This window comes from Myxine glutinosa, chromosome 6 (genome assembly GCF_964187855.1).
Source record: "Myxine glutinosa chromosome 6, kmMyxGlut1.1, whole genome shotgun sequence".
In the NCBI taxonomy this organism is placed as follows: domain Eukaryota; kingdom Metazoa; phylum Chordata; class Myxini; order Myxiniformes; family Myxinidae; genus Myxine; species Myxine glutinosa.
In genome coordinates this window covers 33,653,651-33,674,985 of record NC_136266.1, presented here as the reverse complement: position 1 = coordinate 33,674,985, position 21,335 = coordinate 33,653,651, and the positions used below count along the sequence as shown (strand labels likewise).

Below are 21,335 nucleotides of genomic sequence, written 5' to 3'. Positions count from 1 at the left end.
GACCTTCCATGACACGACTCTGGGTCGTTGTGACCCCATCACGTCCATCCGAGCCCGTCGTTCCTCCCTAGTTACACTTCAGGCCCCACATAAAAGCCTGTGATGTAGTCGAGGCCTAAAGGAACCTGGAAAGTGGAGGCCTCCAACAGAACACGCACGAACACCAATAACATCAACGCACGCTTAACGTACCATAGCCACGAGTTCTTTGTTATCTTTTTTTCTTTCGTTCTTTTTCCACTCTTATTCTCGCTCTTTCACCAACTCTACCCTGCTCGCCTGGCCACAGCGGCCTTCGGGCGGCAGAACCACGTCATGTGACAGCAAGAGGAGGAGGCGGAGTAAGCAGAATAGGAGGAGCCAATCGACCTTAACCCATTGGCTATCCAAGCGATTGTCCCGCTTTTTTTTTTTATATAAGCGTACACAGATTCTTCTTCCTCATTACATTTGCTCCGCATTTTCATCTTATTCAGTTTTATTTTTTAAATTTCGTCACACATATGTCCCGCCGAAGGTGTTAATTCTACTCTCGCGTTCTTTTTAATTTCGCTTTAATTTTCTTGCAATATGTAATCTTATATTTGCATATTTGATTTATTTTTTTGTTGTAAGGCGGAACCTATATCAGTTGAAAACTTGAAACAGCGTTCTTCTCGAAGGTGGCCGAGCCTGACTGAAAATGCTGAAGGAATCGTGCCCGCCAAAATGTGTTTCGTGCAGTGAAACGTCGGCACCTTCAGAAGGGACGCATTAACAATAATACGGTCGTTATACGTATATAATAGCACTCGCTTATGAACCAGTCAGACCTTAAACTGTTTTAATGCTGTTAAACTCGCACTATTAATTAAACTAATATAGATAGGTTAGTATCCTGACTAAAACTTCGAGTTAGTGGACATTGGATTGACAACTCTTCTTTACCAAGACTTCTTCTTTAATCATCCTGGCTTTGGATTGACAACTCTTCTTTACCAAGACTCTTCTTCATCTTTAATCGTCTGGCTGTCGTATGAAGCTTCATAAATGGCGAGCGTCCCTCAGGTAAATCAAGTAAGATCATTTCCCGCTCTTTTAATTTTGTGTCGATTAAACTCTTGTTATGGGAAGGCAATGGCAAACCCTCTAGGGCAACCCTTGCCAAAGATCTTTGCCAGCACCGATGCTCTGTGTAACAGAGTTAATTGTAGATCAGAACTGCGAATCGTCTTTTGAACGATAAAATAATGAGTTTCGTGAACACGTGTCTAAAATTATTACTGTGAGAGATTTACGAAAAGAACGCGTTATACTTATAGTGTGTTACGAGAGAAAAGGGATGTTAGACGGAATACTTTAACGCCAGAGGATGTCTTGAAGCAAAAACACCACCAGGAGGCAGAATGATACCAAATTTATACGAGAAAGCATCTGAAATGTCAAGCCCTTCCGCGTCCGCTTTGAATTCGGACTCTTCTTCTTCCTTTCCGACTCTTCTTCCTCTTTTTCCACGCCACAAAATGTTTTCACCCCTGTCCGTTTGTCTGTTTATCCGTTTGTGAACAAAAGTTGTGAACGATATCTCAAAAAGTTGTGGACGGAATCGGACGAAATTTGGCAGAGATGTAGGGTATGTAACAAGGACGAAATGATTCGATTTGGGTGAAGATCCGGATTCGGATCCGGCTACTAGAATTTTTAAAGTGATTCTTCACCATTGGGAGAAAGGGCCAAAAACGATACATAGCAGGATATCTCAAAAAGTTATGGACGGATTTGGACAAAACTTGGTGGACCGGTTGGGTGTCTGACAAGGACGATTCGATTCGATTTTGGTGAAGATCTGAATATGGATTAGGATAGGAGAATTATTTAATTTTTTAAGTGATTCTTCACCTTTGAGTGAAAGGGCCAAAACCAACATATAGCAGGATATCTCAAAAAGTTATGGATGGATTTGGACGAAAGTTTGGTGGACAGGTTGTGTGTGCGACAATGAAGAATCGATTCAATGTTGGTGAATATCCGGATCCAGATACAGCCAGTATAATTTTTTTGAGTGATTCTTCACCATTGAGTGATTGGCCAAAAATGACATATAGCAGGATATCTCAAAAAGTTGTCGATGGATTTGGATGAAACTTGATGCAGAGGTTGTGTGTGTGAAAAGGACTAATCGTTTCGATCTTGGAGGAGGGATATGTGTCGCTTATTGACTAATGGTTCTGTCCATTCCTCACCCACCTCCCCCAATCCTGACTTATTTTGGTTGAGTCCACATTTGCATTTGATTTATTTTCATAAAATGTTTCGGGCCAAATTTACGAAAGTTGTTTAGCGAGCGTCTTGCAAAAACAATCCTAAACCTTAAACCGTGACAAAAACATTGTCGTACATGCACAGGTAATCACACGTCTGAACAGCATTTTACGAACTAGAACGGGGCACTCTCCTGCTTCATCTCGTCCTGCTTCATCTCGTCCTGCTTCATCTCGTCCTGCTTCATCTCGTCCTGCTTCATCTCGTCCTGCTTCATCTCGTCCTGCTTCATCTCGTCCTGCTTCATCTCGTCCTGCTTCATCTCGTCCTGCTTCATCTCGTCCTGCTTCATCTCGTCCTGCTTCATCTCGTCCTGCTTCATCTCGTCCTGCTTCATCTCGTCCTGCTTCATCTCGTCCTCCTTCATCTCGTCCTCCTTCATCTCGTCCTGCTTCATCTCGTCCTGCTTCATCTCGTCCTGCTTCATCTCGTCCTGCTTCATCTCGTCCTGCTTCATCTCGTCCTGCTTCATCTCGTCCTGCTTCATCTCGTCCTGCTTCATCTCGTCCTGCTTCATCTCGTCCTGCTTCATCTCGTCCTGCTTCATCTCGTCCTGCTTCATCTCGCCCTGCTTCATCTCGCCCTGCTTCATCTCGCCCTGCTTCATCTCGCCCTGCTTCATCTCGCCCTGCTTCATCTCGTCCTGCTTCATCTCGTCCAGCTTCATCTCGTCCAGCTTCATCTCGTCCTGCTTCATCTCATCCTGCTTCATCTCGTCCAGCTTCATCTCGTCCTGCTTCATCTCGTCCTGCTTCATCTCGTCCTGCTTCATCTCGTCCTGCTTCATCTCGTCCTGCTTCATCTCGTCCTGCTGTTACGTGGTCCTCCCGGTGACTACCTGGTCTCGGTGACCCCCGGACCGTGAGAGGAACTCCGCCAGAAAGATTTATTATGTATGCACTTTCGTAACGCAATCAATATGAATTCCAACCAAGACAAAACCCCACACCAAGGATCCGGAATAATCAATGATATATTCCCCGAGCAATCAACCATCAACAATCAGCAATCAATAGTACAAAGATGTAAACTCATCTACATTAACTCTAAGATGGCCATCTTATACATTCCTCACGTGAGCCCCACTCCCGACTCCCTCCGTGGTCAACGTCTCTCACAATGTCTCCGTACTCCTGTAGTTCGATCTCCGCACGTGGGCGGTTGAACGGACCCTTCCTGACGTGCTTTCACCGGGCACGTCCCGTACCGGGAACAACGGCTGCAGCGCGCACCTCCTGGCCAAGCAAAGCGGGTAATGTAAAGCAGGCAAAGCAACACGCGGCTTGCCCAGCGCGCGCGGCCCCTGGTGCGACCCGTACGTGGCCTTGTAGACGGCGAGGCGAACTGTGCCAGCTGCTTGGTTTCGTGTACGAACCCACAGTGACTTGACGTGTCAAAGGGTAGTTACACGTCCCAGTAACTCCTCTCGCCAGATGGGCTTTGAAACGCCGATTCTCTTACGTTGCTCAATCGACACCCCTCGCGTCCGAGCTCGGCGAGGAAGAAAAAGAATCGTCGCGTCTCCAGGACTTCGTGTCTTTTCTTCCTCCGTTTCCGGTCTCCTTTTTCTCAGAAGGGCTCCTGACCCTTTAATCACAACAGCCTTTAATCGACTACACCTTGATAAGCAAAGCCCGGAATAGTAATTCACATACATTCACATAAATATGTAACACTCCCCCCCTTCAAGAAAGAAAGTTTGAACCCCGCAAAAACTTTCTTTGCCGGCCAACTTGGATAAACAAACCAGATAACTCACCCCCCCCCCCCCAACTCATCAGTTCCCCCCGGGCACAGTCATCACTTAAAAATAAAGCAACAAAATTTCACACGATCCCCTAGATTAATTCCCTCTGGACCAAGCGTCAACCACTTCTAGTTTCTCTGGAATGACGGTTAAGAGGTGGTGACCAAAGCCCCCAAATTTAAACCTCTCTATAGCACTTTTTCTGGAGACAGCGGAATATTCCCTACATGGACGCCTTAAGGAATGTGGAGTTCACGGTTAGTCCGGGGAGGAAAGTTCATTACATGGACGCCTTTAAGAACGTGGAGTTCACGGTTAGTCCGTGCAGGAAAGTTCACTACCTGGACACGTGGCGTTCACGGTTAGTCCGTGTAGGAGCCCCGGCTCGGCGGCTCCCCCGTATATAGTGCTTCAACTCTCCAGACTCCTAACCGTTACGGTGGGACCCCTTGTCCCAGCCGTTACCTGACTGGCGGTCTCTTTCTCGGCCAGTGCTCTGACATTCATTCTTTCGGGAGGTGCCGTAACTCTGGGAGCCTCCATAGTAATATCGGCTGCTGCCAACCCCAAAACTACTGCCAAGTTGTCCTCTTCTGTAGACCTCTCGACGCCTACGAAAGGCCTTCCCTACTGTTATGGTCCGACCCTCCAAATCCTTACCATTCCAATTCTTCTCTGCCTCCCTGGCGTCTCTTGTGCTTGCAAACGTGACAAAGCCGAACCCTCTTGACCATTGCGTTTCCCTGTCTTTTACCACCCGCACTTCCACCAGCGGCCCATATCTGTTGAAGACAGAGGTCAGAACTTCTTCCTCTGTGTTGAAGTTCAGTCCCCCTACAAATAACTTGGAACTTTTGTCGCCATCCCGAGCTGGTGGGGTGTTATTTTCCCTGCTGTGCTCTTTACCAACCCTCGGGTTACCATAAATTTGCCCCCCGGCCAAATCATTCCCGATAATCACAGATACTCCCTCTACAGGAAGCGTGGCTTGTAAACCGACGGTGACCGGTCCTGACACCAAATCGGATTCCAAATGGATGACATGAAGTGGGGCACTAACACAGCCACCGATCCCTTGTAACCGAACACTATCACCAGTTGCGGTACTCTTTGACAATGGCAAAATGCCTTCAAGCATTAAGGATTGATGGGCTCCTGTGTCCCTCAAAACCCTAACCGGTCTTGGGTTAGTCAAGTCTCCCTGGAGTGAGACCAACCCCTCATAAATAAATGGTTGGTAACTCTTCTGTGGGCGATTTCTTACGTTTGCCATTGCATTCGGAGTTGTACTACTCGGACTCCGCCCTGGGTCTTCCCTTTTCATGAGGTAACAACTGGACATCAAGTGTCCAGGTTTCTTGCAAAAAGCGCAAGTAGGCCCGGAGGAAAAACTCGTGGTCTGCCTCGGGCCCCCCGAAAAATAAGTTTGTCTTGGGCCCGCAGCCCTCTGATTTCGAACAGGTGGGGTATCCGCGTTGTCCCCATAATCCTCTCGAGGCCGCCGCCATGTATTGTCGTTCTCCGCACCTGCTGTTCCCCACCTCCCCTGCGGAGATCTAGGTGAGGAGTTAGGTTTGTGGACCCCTATCCGGTGTGTTAAGGCATAATCATCTGCCATGGTGGCTGCGTCCCACAACTTTGGTACTTTCTTTTCCTGCAGGTACACTTTGATGTCCTCGTGGACACACTGTTGAAATTCCTCCACCAGGATCAAGTCACGCAATGTTTCGAAGTCTTTCCCGACTCCTTTTGACTCACACCACCGATCAAACATGTTTTCTTTCACTCTGGCAAACTCCACATGGGTCTCACTCTCCCTCTTCCTGGCATTCCTGAATTTTTGCCGGTAAGCTTCCGGAACCAACTCATAGGCTTTGAGGATGTGCTTCTTCAATACCTCATAATCTGCACATTGGTCCATTGGTAGCGCCGAATAAATCTCTTGAGCCTTTCGCACCAGCACACTTTGTACTAGTATGGTCCAGGCCTCCTCCGGCCAGTTTAACTGTCGAGCCACTTTCTCAAAGTGTGGAAAAAATTTAGCGACTTCCTTTTCACTGAAGGGTGGAACCAGCCTCACATGTCTGCCCACATCCCAGGTGTTCTGGCTAGGTGTCGACCCCGTCAGCAAGGGTGGTCCCTCTCCCCGTTCTCTCATTAACTCCAGCTCCTTGAATTTAATTTCTTGCTGAAGCTCCATGTCACGTTCCTTTAATTCCCTTTCCGCTTTTCTCTCCTCTGCTTCGAGGTCCCTTGCAGCTCTCCTCTCCTCTGCTTTTCTTCCTTCTAACCTTTCCTGGAGTTCTCGTTCCACTCTCCTTTCCTCTGCTTGTTTCTCTTCTCTCCTCTCTTCTGCTTTCCTTTCTTCTTCTGCTCTTTCCTTTTCTGCTTTCCTTTCTTCTTCTGCTAACCTTTCCTGGAGTTCTCGTTCCACTCTCCTTTCCTCTGCTTGTTTCTCTTCTCTCCTCTCTTCTGCTTTCCTTTCCTCTTCTTTTAACCTTTCCTGGAGTTCTCGTTCCACTCTCCTTTCCTCTGCTTGTTTCTCTTCTCTCCTCTCTTCTGCTTTCCTTTCTTCTTCTGCTCTTTCCTTTTCTGCTTTCCTTTCTTCTTCTTTTAACCTTTCCTGGAGTTCTCGTTCCACTCTCCTTTCCTCTGCTTGTTTCTCTTCTCTCCTCTCTTCTGCTTTCCTTTCTTCTTCTTTGATCCGTTCCTGGCTCCGTAATTGCAACTCCAGTTTCCGGAGCTCAACGTCTTCTGGTTCTTCGGGTAGCCACTGCCAGGCTAACTCGTCCCATGTTCCTAATCCCACCATAGACTGTATCACCGTGGTCTGCACCTCTGCCTTCCTCAAATTAGTTCGGACCTCCAAGTTAAAATGTTTGGCCAATTTCAAGAGGTCCGACTTTAGTAACGCTCGGAACTGTGCCTCACTCGGGGTTACCGCAAAGTTCTGTGCCACAAACGCCATGGTGCCTATCGTTAACACCTGTTAACCTTCACCCAAGACTTTACCCCAATTTCCCCAAAAATTTACCAATTAATACTTAATTAATAAATTTTAATTAATAAAAATATTATTTTATACAATTTTAGATCCCGGACGAGCCCCCAATTCTGTTACGTGGTCCTCCCGGTGACTACCTGGTCTCGGTGACCCCCGGACCGTGAGAGGAACTCCGCCAGAAAGATTTATTATGTATGCGCTTTCGTAACGCAATCAATATGAATTCCAACCAAGAAAAAACCCCACACCAAGGATCCGGAATAATCAATGATATATTCCCCGAGCAATCAACCATCAACAATCAGCAATCAATAGTACAAAGATGTAAACTCATCTACATTAACTCTAAGATGGCCATCTTATACATTCCTCACGTGAGCCCCACTCCCGACTCCCTCCGTGGTCAATGTCTCTCACAATGTCTCCGTACTCCTGTAGTTCGATCTCCGCACGTGGGCGGTTGAACGGACCCTTCCTGACGTGCTTTCACCGGGCACGTCCCGTACCGGGAACAACGGCTGCAGTGCGCACCTCCTGGCCAAGCAAAGCGGGTAATGTAAAGCAGGCAAAGCAACACGCGGCTTGCCCAGCGCGCGCGGCCCCTGGTGCGACCCGTACGCGGCCTTGTAGACGGCGAGGCGAACTGTGCCAGCTGCTTGGTTTCGTGCACGAACCCACAGTGACTTGACGTGTCAAAGGGTAGTTACACGTCCCAGCAACTCCTCTCGCCAGACGGGCTTTGAAACGCCGATTCTCTTACGTTGCTCAATCGACACCCCTCGCGTCAGAGCTCGGCGAGGAACAAAAAGAATCGTCGCGTCTCCAGGACCTCGTGTCTTTTCTTCTTCCGTTTCCGGTCTCCTTTTTCTCAGAAGGGCTCCTGACCCTTTAATCACAACAACCTTTAATCGACTACACCTTGATAAGCAAAGCCTGGAATAGTAATTCACATACATTCACATAAATATGTAACACTGCTTCATCTCATCCTGCTTCATCTCGTCCTGCTTCATCTCGTCCTGCTTCATCTCGTCCTGCTTCATCTCGTCCAGCTTCATCTCGTCCTGCTTCATCTCGTCCTGCTTCATCTCGTCCAGCTTCATCTCGTCCTGCTTCATCTCGTCCTGCTTCATCTCGTCCTGCTTCATCTCGTCCAGCTTCATCTCGTCCTGCTTCATCTCGTCCTGCTTCATCTCGTCCTGCTTCATCTCGTCCTGCTTCATCTTCGTCCTGCTTCATCTCGTCCTGCCTGGTCTCCATCTCCGCCTGGTTGGCCATATCACTCGATGGTGAAGAAACATTTTAAAAATTCTACGAGTTGGATCCGGATCCGGATCTTCACCAAAATTGAATCGATTCTTCCTTGTCACACAGGTAACCTGTCGAACAAGTTTCGTCCATATCCGTCATCAACCTTTTGAGATATTTTGTTCACAAACGGACAAACGGACAGACAGACAGGGGTGAAAACATCACCTCCATCCACCTTTGGGACGGAGGTAATAACAATTTTTAAGAAGCAGCATAGCAGATGTGTGATTATTATTATACAGCACTTATATATCTGCCCGCCATGCTGGACGGCTGTTTATTAGTCCCCATTGGACTTAGTCCGAAACGGGGGCTTATGGATTTGGTCTCGTCCACGCGACCGCACCCATATCTCGGGGATCTATGGACCGATTTTGTTCATACTTGGCAGAAAGAAAATACATGATGGCATACACATTCTGTTTCACAATGCGATCAAAGATGGTCGACTGGCGGCCATTTTAGTTGTAAAAAAATCCTTGATGTTGAACACGTCCTCAACCATTTCTCGGACATGCATTTGCCGATTTTGTTCAAACTTGGCACACAGATAATGAATTATGGCTTACATGCACACGTCATTTTCTTTCGAGATCAGATCCAAGATGGCCGACTAGCAGCCATTTTGTTACTTAATCGTGTTCCCATCCATTTCTCGGACAGGCATGGACCGATTTTCTTCAAACTTGGCACAAAGACAATATATGCGTTATGTGTATACATATGCAGAAGATTTTGTTTTGTCATCCGACCAAAGATGGCCGACGGACAGCCTTTAACTCCGTACAGCAAAATTACTAAAACCACGGTGGTTTTAGTTCCACTTTCTATGTGGAAATATGACATTTTATGTCTTTTTGGTCTTGTTTCATATTTCCTTTAGTCTCTATTTAAAAGGCATGGGTTTTTTATTACAACTCAAAGTTACAATAGTATTGCGGTTAGTGAATGCAGCCACCAATGCGTATCTATAAACATGAAACAGCAACAATACGTGATGACGTGCATGAAAAAACGTCTATAAACAACATGGTGGCCTCTTTTCAACCAGCGTCAGAGGGAACATATCTGATAGGCTGGTGGCATAAATTCTCCCCTGAACGAACGATGGATGGAGACTGGATTTAGAGACCGGCTCATTCTATAGTATGGATTAGCAAATAAACTGTACAAGTTTCCAGCTTTTTGCTAAAATGTCTGTGCTTTTTCCCGTGTGCACGTACACGGTCACAATCTTGATTCAAATCCAGACTATTTGACTCAGAGGAGAGTGTGCATATCTTTTTTTTTTTTCTTTTTTTTTGTATACTGAATCGAGGCTCGTGAAAGAGCTAACATTTATTTCACAAAGAAATCAACCAGACAAACAAAATATATAAAAAGAGGGAGCGGAAGACAAGATGGGGAGAGAATGGGAAGCACACAAACATAACATTTGAGAGCAGGGAGATGTGTGGGATGGAGAGGGCTTGGGGGGAGGAGGCGTGGGAAGTGGGGGGGGGGGGGGTGGTAAAAAAAAAAAACCATATCTATATAGAGGGGGGGGGGGGTGGGAGAAGTATAAAACTAAAACACAAGGACTTCCAGGACAGAAGTTGGTATTTCAAAAAAGTGGATTTGGGGTGAAATTAGCGGGGGGAGAAAAGATCAAGGTTTTGGATGGGGGAAGATAAGAGATGGTGGTGAACAGCTGTCCTAAAGACCTGGAGGGTGGAGTGGGATTGAAGAGAGTGAGGGAGTTTGTTCCAGAGACAGAAGAAAAGAGGAATGAAGGAGTGAAGGTGAGCAGAGAGTCTTGATTTTGGCAGTTTAACCATAAGAGGGTTGCAGGCAGATCTTGTGCGACCTGTAGGAATATTTGGGGGACAGAGCCCAGAGAGAGCTGGGGGGAAAGGCCAGAGAGGAGTCGGTAGAAGACGGAAAGACCACCAACCTGCCTGCGGTGAGTGAGTGAAAGGCCCTTGGAGTTAGCTTCATCGTGGGAGATTCCAATGATTCTGAACGCTTTGGTTTCACCAGCGTGAAGACGAGCTAGGTGTGAGGCAGGAGCACAAGCCCAGAGGGGAGAGCAATATTCCATTGAGCTGTCGGCGACTGGCTTTGGAGGCCAGATTTGAAATGTGGTTTTCCCAGGAAAGATCATGGCAGATAGTGAGACCCCAAAGCTTGAGTGACAGAACTTCTTGGAGAGGATTATTCAGAAAGTAGATGGGAGGGTTGTCCACTCGGTCTTTTCGGAGAGACATCATAAGAGTGTGAGATTTGTCAGGATTGAAAGACATGTTCCACTTGTTTGCCCAGTCTGTGATTTTGTCCAGGTCTGCAGAGAGTGAGGAGGCTGCAGACTGCCGATCTGAGGGATGAGGAATGGAGCGACAGAGAGTAGAGTCATCAGCAAAGAGATAGAGAGGATTTTCAAGAGAGTCAGAGAGATCATTGATGAAGACCAGAAAAAGCACAGGGCCCTGAACACTGCCTTGGGGAACTCCAGCCTGAACAGGAAGAGGAGATGAGAGAAACCCATTCAGGGCCACACGTTGACTACGACTAGAGAGGAAGTCCGCCAGCCATGCGTGGAGATTACCATGGATGCCAAAGGAGGAGAGTTTGGTGAGCAGAGCGGGGTGCCAGACGGTATCGAAGGCACGTGATATGTCAAGGGAGACAGCTCTAATTTCCTGTTTGGCATTGAGGACCTCCATCCATTGTTGAGAAAGCAGAAGCAGCATGTCCAGAGTAGAGTGACCAGGTCTGAAACCAAATTGATGATCAGAGATCAAGCCATTGGAGAAGAGGAAAGATTTCATATCTGAAGCAATGATGGATTCCATGACTTTGCTGATAATTGGGAGAAGGCTGATTGGTCTGTAGTTGCTGGGATCTGTTTTTGCACCTTTTTTGTGCAAAGCGGTGATGTTGGCTGATTTCCAAGCAGATGGAAGATGACCTCGAGCAAAAGAGAGGGTGAAGAGAACAGAGAGAGGGAGTGAAAGAGTGGAAGAACAGGATTTTAGGACCCGTGGGCTGATGCCGTCAGGTCCAGTTGCAGAATCAGAATCGAGGGTTGACAGAAACTTTTCCACCTTGTCAGGAGGAAAGGACATAGAGTCCAGGAGCAACTGGGTACGGTGGGTACAGAGAGGGATGGGTTTGGGACACAAGATTTAGAGGCAAACACAGAGTTGAGGCATTCAGCTTTTTCACGTGCAGAGTCAGCCATGTAGCCGTTTGAGGTGAGGGAGGGGATGGAGGGGGAACAAACACCAGAAACAGATTTGACCAGACGCCACCAGGATTTGGAAGAGGGAGACAGATAAGAGAGTTCGGTCTTGAGAACGGAGAGATATTGTTTCCTGGCTCTTCTGAGGGTGGACACACACTTGTTTCGGGCTTTGTGAAATGAAATGAGATTTCCTTCCGTTGGATTTGCTTTCCAGGAGACGAAAGCAAGTTGTTTCTGGGCAACAGCCTCACCACAAGATTCCGTGTACCATAGACGGGAGGGAGGGTATGACAACTGAAGACGAGATGGGATAAATCTGTGCATGAGAGAGAGCAATTTACTTTGGAAGAATTCCCACGATGAGTTGATGTCAGAGGCGGTAGAGATGGGAGACCAGTCCAGATGATTGATGGCTGCTTGAAGACCGTGCCAGTTGGCCTGAGTGAAATGCCAGACTCGTCGACGCTGAGCAGGCTCCCTGAGGATGGTCAGAGAGATGTCCACTTTAACAAGCACATGATCAGATGAGCCAATTGGAGCAGAAGAAGAGCAGCAGACATTTTCAGGGAAGTTAGTCATAACCAAGTCCAAAAGAGAAGATGCTCCGTTGACTGAGATCCGGGTCGGGAAATTGACAAATTGTGTCAGCCCCAGTGAGTCGCAGAAGTCCTTTGCTGAAGAGCCATGGCTGGTGAGAGAGGTACCCACACCCAGCCAACTGGCATGGTGACAATTGAAATCACCACATAGGAGGAAGAGAGAGTTGGGATGGGTAGATAGAAGTTGGTCCATATTATCAGACAGCGAGATGTAGATGGATTCATCACTGTTTGGTGGACGGTACAATACACATATGAACAAAAGGTGGGAGCGAAGGGGAAGCCGTAGCCAAAGGTATTCCTGGGGGTGAGGTGGAGAGAGGACAGTGCAGGGCGAGTGGGGAAGGGAGTTTTTTATAAAGATAGCAACCCCACCTCCAGGACGAGGCTCAGGTCTATCATACCGGAGGAGGGAATAACCTGGGAGAGATACCAAGGAATCAGAGACATCATGAAGGAGGAAAGTTTCTGTTAAGCAGCTCACGTCTGGTTGGTCAGAAGCAACCTGTATGGAGAGATCAGTCAAGTTTGAGCGAAGGCCCCGGATGTTTGAGGTCCATACCGTTAATGAAGAGGAAGGGGGAGAATCGGATACAGAGCAGGGGTGAGGGGTAGGGTTAGATGTGGAAGAGGAGGAAGAGGTAGGGAGAGCTGTTGAAGGTGTGTCAGAGATTTCAGAATAGCTTGGAGAAAGGGAAGAATGGGGCGGACAAAAGGTTTGATGGTGATTGGGTGTGGCACAGTGAGGTGTTATTTGAGGAGGGGGCAGAGCGAGGCAGAAGGTTGAGGGAGATGAAGGTGAAAGTTGGAAGGGGGAAGAAGCGGGGAGGACGCTTTGAGGAGGAGGGGTGAGAGGGGAGTCTAGGAGGGGAGGAGCGAGGGAGAGTCTCGGAGGGGAGGGGTGTGGGGGGAGTTTAGGAGGGAAGGGGCAAGGGGGGAGATTTGAAAGGGATGGGTGATGGGGAAGATTTGGAGGGGAGGGGCAAGGGGGAAGATTTGAAAGAGATGGGTGATGGGGAAGATTTGGACGGGAGGGGCAAGGGGGTAGATTTGGAGGGGAGGGGTGATGGGGAAGTTTTGGAGGGGAGGGGTGATGGGGAAGTTTTGGAGGGAAGGGGTGATGGGGAAGATTTGGAGGGGAGGAGCAAGGGGGAAGATTTGAAAGGGATGGGTGATGGGGAAGATTTGGAGGAGAGGGGCAAGGGGGAATATTTGAAAGAGATGGGTGATCGGGAAGATTTGGAGGGGAGGGGCAAGGGGGTAGATTTAGAGGGGAGGGGTGATGGGGAAGTTTTGGAGGGGAGGGGTGATGGGGAAGTTTTGGAGGGAAGGGGTGATGGGGAAGATTTGGAGGGGAGGGGCAAGGGGGAAGATTTGAAAGGGATGGGTGATGGGGAAGATTTGGAGGGGAGGGGCAAGGGGGAATATTTGAAAGAGATAGGTGATGGGGAAGATTTGGAGGGGAGGGGCAAGGTGGTAGATTTGGAGGGGAGGGGTGATGGAGAAGTTTTGGAGGGGTGGGGTGATGGGGAAGTTTTGGAGGGATGGGGTGATGGGGAAGATTTGGGGTGGAGGGGTGAGATTGGATTTTGAAAAGTGTACGATTAATGGGAAATGAACATTTATTGCAAAATGAGTTTCTTGAGACCTTCGAGTCAAAAATACGTTTGAGGACGCTGAAGGAGGGGTGGAGTGCAGGAGAGTTTCGGGAATGTAGAAAAGAGGAACTGTAAGAGATGGAATTTTTTTTTTGGAATGAATAGATTTGGTGAGCAAGTCGAAAGCATCCTTTTATAGAAGAAGAAGAAAAAGGTGTTATAATATACGACAGAATACAGTTCTTCAGGGGAAAGTTTAAACATCTTTAACAACGTGATCACGAGATCACGAACAACGTGGTCGAAGAACGAACGAACAAATAAGAACAACGAATAAGAGCAGAGAAGGAAATAATTTTTGGGGTTTTTTTTTTCTGAGTTGAGATTTTAAACAAGGAAGTATGGGGTGAAAGACTGGGACAACAAACAGGGAACGAAAGTAATTGCAGCGCAATCGACGAACCACTGAGAGAAAAACAAAGCCTCAAGGTTGGACACGGAAGCCTACTAGGCCTCAGTATACGCGACACGAATTAACCGACGATTTTGTATGCAGGTATGAAAAATTAACACCGATAATCTTACTGAAGATACACTATAAGTATACACACAGAAAGATAAATACAGTTACGACAAAAACACAATTGTGAAAAATTACTTAACTTCGAAAGCGTGAGCGCATGGCCAGCTTCGAAGGAACGTGTCCTCTGTGTCCATGCATCTTCTGTGTCAATCATCTCTAGGCCATCCTCCCGTTAAATAAAGTACAGCAAGGTAAATTAACTTATACACTCGCAACTATATTCGACAACAAAGAACAAGGTGTGAAAGATCCCCCACAGGACAATACAGACCACATACGCTTACCTTACAATGTGCATCCACTTTGAATCTCAAAGGGTGGTGGTTCAATTCCAACCAGAAGCCGAGTCATATCAAAGACTATCACAATGGTACGTGCTGCATTTTGCTCGACTCTCCACATTTGGTGGAGAGAGAATGTTCAGTCCCCTTGGGGAGGGAGATTTCTCCTGAAAAGGTGCCCTGCTGAGTGTAGAGGGGAAAAACTCTGCTAGTAGTACAAGATGGTGCTGCCACCCACCAGTGTATTCCAGAAAGTAAATTTTCCCAAGTTTAACAGCCTTGTTTCTCTGATATCAAGTTCTGTATTGTCTGCTGTCTCCTTCTGCATCTGAGTGTTTGATTTGTGTGTGCAACAAATCTTCCACGAGCCTTAGAGAACTAATTTTGAAAAAAAAGAAAATAAAAGAACTGCCTTTGGAGGCCATCTTTTTTCCCCGCAGAGCAGAAGTTGGCCTTTTTTTCGGGCACCGTGGTCCCCTTTTTGAAGCAATGTTTTGCAGCCCGATGCCCTTCCTGCCGCAAACCTTGTTAGTTGCCTCTTGCGACACACAGGGAATTACCAGTGAACTGGTACTCAATTTCCAGACCCCTGAGGGATGGCAGGCTGAGTCAACCCCCCTGGCGTTAATTCAGCGATCGACCGGGATTCAAACCCAGGATCCCAGGATCCCAATCAGGCACCCCAACCGCTAAGCCAACACCAGGCTTCTAATTATGAAAAAAAAAACGGGGGGGTATTGTGAACAGCTCTGTTTGTCACTCACGCCATCTTCTCCTAAACGATTGTGCAGATATTCATCAAACTTGGTAGTTATGATCGCCACATGGCAAGAATGTGCAAGAAAAAAAATGTTCTCTACTTGTTATCCAACTTGTTCTGTCTTCTTCGATCTCATATTCTGCAACTATTCTGTCCTCTTGCACAGAGTGGAGTCTTCCTCTCTTCACATTCAAACTCCAACTCTTATGTTATCACTTGTACTTCTCTTATTCAACTGCTACCACATCCCTGGGCTGCCCTTTTATAATCTGCTTGTGAGTTGAAGGCTCGCACCACCTGCCATGATATGTTAATGTGCCATACAAAAATACTACCCACAAATTCCCTGGTAGCCAAACCAGGCTCGTACAGCTAGGGAAAGTTAGATAGCAAAGTTTGGATTGGGCAGTGGTAATAATCATAAAAGGAGAGGGTAGACACGTAAACATGGGTTTAATATGGTACACCATGCAACACTGACTAATTGATTGCTACATTTGTGGCCTCATGCACAAAGATACAAACGCCCACCCCTCCAAGTGGAAGCTTGGGAACCTGGTGACATTTTCTATAACATTTGTACATTAACAGTTCACCCTTCTTGAAAAAAATTAATAAACTAGATGGTATTCATAGAATACTTACCCTGCACTGTCAACTTGTTGCGAGCCAACTCTTCTGTTTTTGAACATTTTTTTTATTTGATCCAATATGGCTGCCAGACTACGTGAGCGATGACATCATAAATTTATATTCTCCAATATAATTGTTGCATAGATCACGCTCAATACATTTCAAACTGATCAGACTAAGCGTTGCACCTGTCGAATTATGACGTCATAATTATGGCACCAATGACGTCATCGTTAACAACACCTATTCCCCATATAGAGTTCTTTACAATGAGTCATGTTTCAATTTTTTCCATGCAGCGGTTTTGGAGATACAGAGGTGCAACATTTTTAGTTTTTTCCAAGATGGCTTCTGTACCACATGACCTATGACGTCATCATTACCATTAAAATATTCTGCATGAGGAGGTGCTCCGATGGTGAAAATGTTGTGCCTATCAGACCAACAGTTGCTGAGAAAAATTAACACAATGATCGGATAAGTGTTGTACTTGTCGAATTATGATGTCATAACAAAGGCACCGATGACATCATCATTAACATATCTTATTCCCCAAGGGGAGTACTTGACAATGAGCCATGTTTTAATTTTTTCCATTGAGCGGTTTGGGAGATATGGAGGTGCAACATTTTTCGATTTTTCCAGGATGTCGTCCGTACCACGTGACCCATGACGTCATAATTATGAATGAAAAATTATGCAGGCGGAGGCGCTTTGATGGTAAAATTTCGTGTCAATCGGACCAACAGTTGCCGAGAAAATAAATTTTTAAAATGCAGACACGTACGGCACACGTATGGCACACGGCACACGTAGGTTGCTGAATGCTTAACCCCGCTTTTTGCTTTGCGAGCACATGGTAAAAAATAAACAAGGGTGGGGGGGAGGAACCACGTCAATGTGGGGTTCATGGTGCGGAGAACCACGTCAATGTGGGGTTCATGGTGCCGAGAACCACGTCAATGTGGGGTTCATGGTGCCGAGAACCACGTCAATGTGGGGTTCATGGTGCCGAGAACCACGTCAATGTGGGGTTCATGGTGCCGAGAACCACGTCAATGTGGGGTTCATGGTGCGGAGAACCACGTCAATGTGGGGTTCATGGTGCCGAGAACCACGTCAATGTGGGGTTCATGGTGCTGAGCGCCACGTCAATGTGGGGCTCATGGTGCCGAGAGCCACGTCAATGTGGGGTTCATGGTGCCGAGAACCACGTCAATGTGGGGTTCATGGTGCCTAGAACCACGTCAATGTGGGGTTCATGGTGCTGAGAACCACGTCAATGTGGGGTTCATGGTGCCGAGAACCACGTCAATGTGGGGTTCATGGTGCTGAGAACCACGTCATTGTGAGGTTCATGGTGCCGAGAACCACGTCATTGTGAGGTTCATGGTGCCGAGAACCACGTCATTGTGGGGTTCATGGTGCCGAGAACCACGTCAATGTGGGGTTCATGGTGCCGAGAACCATGTCATTGTGAGGTTCATGGTGCCGAGAACCACGTCATTGTGAGGTTCATGGTGCCGAGAACCACGTCATTGTGGGGTTCATGGTGCCGAGAACCACGTCAATGTGGGGTTCATGGTGCCGAGAACCACGTCATTGTGAGGTTCATGGTGCCGAGAACCACGTCATTGTGGGGTTCATGGTGCCGAGAACCACGTCATTGTGAGGTTCATGGTGCCGAGAACCACGTCATTGTGGGGTTCATGGTGCCGAGAACCACGTCAATGTGGGGTTCATGGTGCCGAGAACCACGTCATTGTGAGGTTCATTGTGCTGAGAACCACGTCATTGTGGGGTTCATGGTGCCGAGAACCACGTCAATGTGGGGTTCATGGTGCCGAGAACCACGTCATTGTGAGGTTCATGGTGCCGAGAACCACGTCATTGTGGGGTTCATGGTGCCGAGAACCACGTCAATGTGGGGTTCATGGTGCCGAGAACCACGTCATTGTGAGGTTCATGGTGCCGAGAACCACGTCATTGTGGGGTTCATGGTGCCGAGAACCACGTCAATGTGGGGATCATGGTGCCGAGAACCACGTCATTGTGGGGTCCATGGTGCCGAGAACCACGTCAATGTGGGGTTCATGATGCTGAGAACCACGTCATTGTGGGGTTCATGGTGCTGAGAACCAAGTCATTGTGGGGTTCTTGGTGCCGAGAACCACGTCAATTTTGGGTTGATGGTGCCGAGGACCACGTCAATGTGGAGTTCATGGTGCTGAGAACCACGTCAATGTGGGGTTCATGGTGCCGAGAACCACGTCATTGTGGGGTTCATGGTGCCGAGAACCACGTCATTGTGGGGTTCATGGTGCCGAGAACCAGTCAATGTGGGGTTCATGGTGCCGAGAACCACGTCAATGTGGGGTTCATGGTGCCTAGAACCACGTCAATGTGGGGTTCACCATGCTGAGAACCACGTCAATGTGGTGTTCATGGTGCCGAGAACCACGTCAATGTGGGGTTCATGGTTCCGAGAACCACGTCAATGTGGGGTTCATGGTGCAGAGAACCACGTCAATGTGGGGTTCATGGTGACGAGAACCATGTCATTGTGGGGTTCATGGTGCCGAGAACCACGTCAATGTGGGGTTCATGGTGCCGTGAACCACGTCAATGTGGGGTTCATGGTTCCGAGAACCACGTCAATGTGGGGTTCATGGTGCAGAGAACCACGTCAATGTGGGGTTCATGGTGACGAGAACCACGTCAATGTGGGGTTCATCGTCCGAGAACCACGTGAATGTGGGGTTCATGGTGCAGAGAACCACGTCAATGTGGGGTTCATGGTGACGAGAACCATGTCATTGTGGGGTTCATGGTGCCGAGAACCACGTCAATGTGGGGTTCATGGTGCCGAGAACCACGTCAATGTGGGGTTCATGGTGCCGAGAACCACGTCAATGTGGGGTTCATGGTGACGAGAACCAGTCAATGTGGGGTTCATGGTGACGAGAACCACGTCAATGTGGGGTTCATGGTGCCGAGAACCACGTCAATGTGGGGTTCATGGTGACGAGAACCAGTCAATGTGGGGTTCATGGTGACGAGAACCAGTCAATGTGGGGTTCATGGTGGCGAGAACCACGTCAATGTGGGGTTCATGGTGCCGAGAACCACGTCAATGTGTGGTTCATGGTGACGAGAACCACGTCAATGTGGGGTTCATGGTGCCGAGAACCACGTCAATGTGGGGTTCATGGTGACGAGAACCAGTCAATGTGGGGTTCATGGTGACGAGAACCACGTCAATGTGGGGTTCATGGTGCTAAGAACCACGTCAATGTGCGGTTCATGGTGCCGAGAATCACGTCATTGTGGGGTTCATGGTGCTGAGAACCACGTCAATGTGGGGTTCATGGTGACGAGAACCACGTCAATGTGGGGTTCATGGTGCCGAGAACCACGTCAATGTGGGGTTCATGGTGCTGAGAACCACGTCAATGTGGGGTTCATGGTGCCGAGAACCACGTCAATGTGGGGTTCATGGTGCTGAGAAGCACGTCAATGTGGGGTTCATGGTGCCGAGAACCACATCAATGTAGGGTTCATTGTGCTGTGAACCACGTCAATGTGGGGTTCATGGTGCCGCGAACCACGTCAATGTGTGGTTCATGGTGCTGAGAACCACGTCAATGTGGGGTTCATTGTGCTGAGAACCACGTCAATGTGGGGTTCACCATGCTGAGAACCACATCAATGTGGTGGTCATGTTGCCGAGAACCACGTCAATGTGGGGTTCATGGTTCCGAGAACCACGTCAATGTGGGGTTCATGGTGCAGAGAACCACGTCAATGTGGGGTTCATGGTGACGAGAACCATGTCATTGTGGGGTTCATGGTGCCGAAAACCACGTCAATGTGGGGTTCATGGTGCCGAGAACCACGTCAATGTGGGGTTCATGGTTCCGAGAACCACGTCAATGTGGGGTTCATGGTGCAGAGAACCACGTCAATGTGGGGTTCATGGTGACGAGAACCACGTCAATGTGGGGTTCATCGTTCCGAGAACCACGTGAATGTGGGGTTCATGGTGCAGAGAACCACGTCAATGTGGGGTTCATGGTGACGAGAACCATGTCATTGTGGGGTTCATGGTGCCGATAACCACGTCAATGTGGGGTTCATGGTGCCGAGAACCACGTCAATGTGAGGTTCATGGTGACGAGAACCAGTCAATGTGGGGTTCATGGTGATGAGAACCACGTCAATGTGGGGTTCATGGTGACGAGAACCACGTCAATGTGGGGTTCATGGTGACGAGAACCAGTCAATGTGGGGTTCATGGTGACGAGAACCACGTCAATGTGGGGTTCATGGTGCCGAGAACCACGTCAATGTGGGGTTCATGGTGACGAGAACCACGTCAATGTGGGGTTCATGGTGCCGAGAACCACGTCAATGTGGGGTTCATGGTGCCGAGAACCAATCAATGTGGGGTTCATGGTGCCGAGAACCACGTCAATGTGGGGTTCATGGTGCTGAGAACCACGTCAATGTGGGGTTCATGGTGCCGAGAACCACGTCAATGTGGGGTTCATGGTGGATAGAACCCTTCAATGCGGGGTTCATGGTGCCGAGAACCATGTAAATGTGGGGTTCATTGTGCCGAGAACCACGTCAATGTGGGGTTCATGGTGCTGAGAACCACGTCAATGTGGGGTTCATGGTGCCGAGAACCTCGTCAATGTGGGGGCCATGGTGCCGAGAACCACGTCAATGTGCGGTTCATGGTGCCGAGAACCACGTCAATGTGGGGTTCATGGTGCCGAGAACCACGTCAATGTGGGGTTCATGGTGCCGAGAACCACGTCAATGTGGGGTTCATGGTGCCGAGAACCACGTCAATGTGGGGTTCATGGTGCGGAGAACCACGTCAATGTGGGGTTCATGGTGCCGAGAACCACGTCAATGTGGGGTTCATGGTGCTGAGCGCCACGTCAATGTGGGGCTCATGGTGCCGAGAGCCACGTCAATGTGGGGTTCATGGTGCCGAGAACCACGTCAATGTGGGGTTCATGGTGCCTAGAACCACGTCAATGTGGGGTTCATGGTGCTGAGAACCACGTCAATGTGGGGTTCATGGTGCCGAGAACCACGTCAATGTGGGGTTCATGGTGCTGAGAACCACGTCATTGTGAGGTTCATGGTGCCGAGAACCACGTCATTGTGAGGTTCATGGTGCCGAGAACCACGTCATTGTGGGGTTCATGGTGCCGAGAACCACGTCAATGTGGGGTTCATGGTGCCGAGAACCATGTCATTGTGAGGTTCATGGTGCCGAGA

General features: G+C 48.4%; 1 protein-coding gene across 1 annotated transcript in view; it reads right to left on the bottom strand.

Moving 5' to 3' along the window:
* Positions 1-334, bottom strand: part of VPS35 (VPS35 retromer complex component) — a 68,502-nt gene extending 68,168 nt beyond the window's left edge. Inside the window, exon 1 of the mRNA XM_068119812.2 lies at positions 193-334. Coding sequence (XP_067975913.1) covers positions 193-195 — 3 coding nt within the window. The 5' untranslated portion in view covers positions 196-334. The remainder of the gene's footprint in view (positions 1-192) is intronic.
* Positions 335-21,335: the final 21,001 nt, after the last annotated feature.